The sequence below is a fragment of the Lactuca sativa genome, chromosome 8 (assembly GCF_002870075.4).
Source record: "Lactuca sativa cultivar Salinas chromosome 8, Lsat_Salinas_v11, whole genome shotgun sequence".
Lineage (NCBI taxonomy): Eukaryota > Viridiplantae > Streptophyta > Magnoliopsida > Asterales > Asteraceae > Lactuca > Lactuca sativa.
In genome coordinates, this window is record NC_056630.2 from 160,264,202 (window position 1) to 160,268,369 (window position 4,168).

Consider the following 4,168-nt stretch of genomic DNA (forward strand, 5'->3'; position numbering starts at 1 on the left):
ATCCGTAGGATCTCTCAAATTGTTACATTACATAAATCTATTGAACTGCATGTATCCATAAAAAAAATTATGGTATTTTTGTAAGGTTAGTAATAACTATAAACCACAAGTACTATTTCTAAATTTAAAGCTATAAATAAAGATCGTTGAAAAAATAAATTAAAGAAGACTAAACATGACGATTTGAAAACTTGAGGGTTAATTAGAGAAAATCTTTAAAAACAATAACTAATCACCAACAACACTATTACTCGATACTAAAACACTTTCCTTTTCACACACTTCCTTGAATTCTATCTCTCTATAATTCGATTCCAATGGTATAGGATAAGCTTTTGATTTTGGGCTAATATGGTGATGTGAAACCCTAGCTAACCGGAGCTAGGGTTAGGGCTCTTCGTGTTTTGAACTCCGAGCTCGATTTGAGTTTTGGAATCTCTGGATTAGATGGGGAACTGTTGCAGATCTCCGGCGGCGGTCGCCAGGGAGGATGTCAAGTCATCGAACTACTCTGGTCATGATCATAACAACCGGAAGGAGAAGGCTAACGCGGGGAATGGGAAAAAGGGACCGGTTACTGTTTTAGCTGATAAATCGAAGGAAAATATTGAAGACAAGTACGCGTTAGATAGGGAGCTTGGCCGTGGGGAATTCGGAGTGACCTACTTGTGTATAGATCGGAGCTCGAGGGAGTTGTTGGCTTGTAAGTCGATCTCTAAGCGGAAGCTACGGACAGCGGTGGATGTTGATGACGTGAGGAGAGAAGTGGAGATCATGAAGCACTTGCCGGAAAACTCGAGTATTGTGACGTTGAGGGAGGCCTGCGAGGATGAGAATGCGGTGCATTTGGTGATGGAGTTGTGCGAGGGCGGAGAACTGTTCGATCGGATTGTTGCGCGCGGCCATTATACGGAGCGTGCAGCTGCGGCAGTCACTAGGACAATTGTAGAGGTTGTGCAGTTGTGTCATAAGCATGGAGTGATCCATAGAGACTTGAAACCAGAAAATTTCTTGTTTGCTAACAAGAAGGAGAATTCGCCTCTCAAAGCTATTGATTTTGGCCTGTCTATCTTCTTCAAGCCAGGTGACTATATCTCTCCTTCCAGAATTACCATAAATTAAGGATTACAGCTTCTAGTCAGGAAATTAGTAGACAATTAAGGTTCCTAATCATTGTATCTATTGGATACACACAATCTACTGTCTTATTCTACTTAGCTGCCTTATCTTAGGACAAATTCAGTTCAATGATCTATATTAGAAAACATTACTTAACATGAAGATTGAGTATAGTTGGAATAGTTAGAAATCTTTAATGAACTTTCTAATAAACAACATGTTAAATATACAGGTGAGAAGTTCTCTGAAATAGTTGGAAGCCCATATTACATGGCTCCAGAGGTCCTCAAGCGTAATTATGGACCAGAGATTGATATCTGGAGTGCAGGAGTAATTCTTTACATTCTATTATGTGGTGTCCCTCCATTTTGGGCAGGTAATTGATAATTCTTCTTTCTTAGATAGTAATTGCTTTCTTACTCTTCTGTATATAGTGATTGATTAGACATTTAAACTAGTCATTTCTTCTATCAATCTTCTTAGTGTACAAGTTACAATTCTATCAGCTTATGGTTAGTTTTTTTTTTCATAATGCAGAGTCAGAGCAAGGTGTTGCACAAGCCATTCTTCGTGGGCTAATTGATTTCAAACGTGAACCATGGCCAAGTGTTTCTGAAGGTGCCAAGAGTCTTGTAAAGCAAATGTTAGAGCCTGATTCAAAGCTTCGCCTAACAGCTAAACAAGTACTTGGTATGTTTTATCTTTAGGGCTAAATGCAAGAAATAGCAACGTACTTTCATATATTTTTATTATAATATATCATATCTTCTGATGGAAATTGAAGCCTTATATTTTTTTATTCCAACATTCAAGAAATTGGGTTCTCCCAAGAATATCATTTACAAATCAATAATGAATCCTTATGACTTCAAGACTTCCATTTCTTTCTAGGGTTAATCTCAAAAAAGACCTATATTTTGTGTTTTTTCCGGATTAAACCTCAAATTTTTTTTTTGCCTGAAAAAAACCTTGTATTTTTTCGTTTTTTCCGATTTGGCCCTTTTAGTTATTTTCTTCCAAAAAAATGGGAAATCTACAGAAAAGTCCCAAACTTTTGGGAAAAGTTTAAAAAAAGTCCAAAATTTTTTTTTGAACGGAAAAGTCCCATTATTTTGAGAAAATCATATAATCTGTCATTTGCTGTTCAAATATAAAAAACGACTTTTTTGTTAATTTGGGTAAAATGTTAAATAATCATGACTTTTCTGTTCAATAAAAAAAACTTTAAGGACTTTATTGAAACTTTTCCCAATAGTTTCGGACTTTTCTGTAGATTTCCCAAAAAAAAATTGTAAAACGTGAGGCTTTTTTCGAGAAAAACTAAAAAGTTAAGGGTTTATTAGGAAGCATTTAGAAGGTTTAAGGTCTTTTCGGATAAAAAAATACAAAGTTGAGAGCTTTTTCGGAAAAAATAAAAAAAATACAAGTTCTTTTTCAAGCCAAAAATAAATTTAAGGTTTAATCCGGAAAAAACACAAAATATAAGTTTTTTTTTTCCTAAGATTAACCCTTCTTTCTATTATAACATTGTGATTTCAATTTGGTTCTATAATAAACAAATGTTGTAATAGGAAGAAATGAAAGTAAGATACTATAATTAAGAATATTTATCATAAAAATAATCTTTAATTATTAAAATAATTATCTACTCATTTTCCTTCTTCTTTTCAGAACATACTTGGCTCCAAAACGCTAAAAAGGCTCCAAATGTTCCCCTTGGTGATGTTGTCAAGTCAAGACTAAAACAGTTCTCAATGATGAATCGATTCAAGAGAAAAGCTTTAAGGGTTAGTTTACTTTTCTCTTTCCCTTTCCCTTTATTTAAATTATCAATAAACTTGTGTTTTTATATAAATTTTGTTCATGTATAGGTGATTGCTGATTTCTTGTCAAATGAAGAAGTTGAAGACATCAAAGAAACATTCAAAAAAATCGACACTGATGACGATGGAATTGTTACAATTGAAGAATTAAAAACCGGATTACAAAACTTAAACTCACAGCTTGCAGACTCTGAAATACAATTGCTTATTGAAGCTGTGAGTGAGAGTCTTAAGTCTTAACTTTTTAAAAAAAATCCACATGGAAATAAATTATTATTCCAGTTTTAAAAAACTGTTTATTTGTTTACAGGTGGATTCAAATGGAAAAGGAACCTTAGATTATGGTGAATTTGTTGCCATTTCATTACACATAAGAAAAATGGCAAATGATGAACACATACACAAAGCTTTCTCATACTTTGACAAAAATGGAAATGGCTTCATAGAGCCAGAAGAGCTTCGGGACTCTTTGAAAGAAGATGGAGATGATAATTCAGCAGATATTGCAAATGACATCTTCCAAGAAGTTGACACAGATAAGGTAAACAGTGAAAACCAATTTATTTATTTTCTGTTATTTGTATTTTAACTTTTTTTTTTTTTAGGATGGGAAAATCAGCTATGAGGAGTTTGTTGCAATGATGAAAACAGGAACGGATTGGAGAAAAGCTTCTAGGCATTATTCAAGAGGGAGATTTAACAGCTTAAGTGTTAAGCTTATGAAAGATGGCTCCATAAACCTTGGAAATACCGAGTAAGGTTTATATTATAATTTCTTTGTAAAATTTCATTTGTAATTATGTTTTATTAGATTTCGTTACTATATTCAATTTGTGAAATGTTGTATATTTGACTTTAGACCACTTTTAAATGTTTTTTAGAGAGGTTTTATCGGTTTCTTAAAAAAAAAGAGTAAATTACGCGAATGGTCCCTATGGTTTGGGGTAATTTGCACGTTTGATCCCTAATTTATTTTTTTAACTCGGAAGGTCCTTACAGTTTATTTTTGTTGCGCACTTGGTCCCTGTCTTACCTAAAAAGACTATTTTACCCTTGATTTTTTAATTTATTTAAATAAAGTGAGGTAGATAAGGTAAGGGAGGGTGAGGTGAAAGTGTGGTTGGGGTGTATTTATTTAAATAAATTAAAAAATCAATGGCAAAATAGTTTTTTTAGGTAAGACAGGGACCAAGCGGCAACAAAAACAAACTATAGGGACCTTCCGA

The 4,168-nt window shown here is 33.6% G+C and overlaps 1 protein-coding gene across 1 annotated transcript; it reads left to right on the plus strand.

Moving 5' to 3' along the window:
• The first annotated feature begins 247 nt into the window (after positions 1–247).
• On the plus strand, positions 248–3,805 carry LOC111881697 (calcium-dependent protein kinase 13). Its single transcript, XM_023878083.3, has 7 exons — positions 248–1,084; positions 1,352–1,495; positions 1,657–1,809; positions 2,791–2,906; positions 2,991–3,158; positions 3,253–3,483; positions 3,548–3,805. Exons 1-7 carry the CDS (start codon positions 448–450, stop codon positions 3,698–3,700), a joined length of 1,602 nt encoding a protein of 533 aa, XP_023733851.1. The 5' UTR covers positions 248–447; the 3' UTR covers positions 3,701–3,805.
• The last annotated feature ends 363 nt before the right edge of the window (positions 3,806–4,168 follow it).

Coding starts and splice junctions, on each gene's coding strand:
- LOC111881697 (XM_023878083.3), top strand. CDS start 448: ATGGGGAACTGTTGCAGATCTCCGGCGGCGGTCGCCAGGGAGGATGTC. Junction 1,496..1,656: donor TGTCCCTCCATTTTGGGCAG/GTAATTGATAAT, acceptor TTCATAATGCAG/AGTCAGAGCAAGGTGTTGCA. Junction 3,159..3,252: donor TACAATTGCTTATTGAAGCT/GTGAGTGAGAGT, acceptor ATTTGTTTACAG/GTGGATTCAAATGGAAAAGG.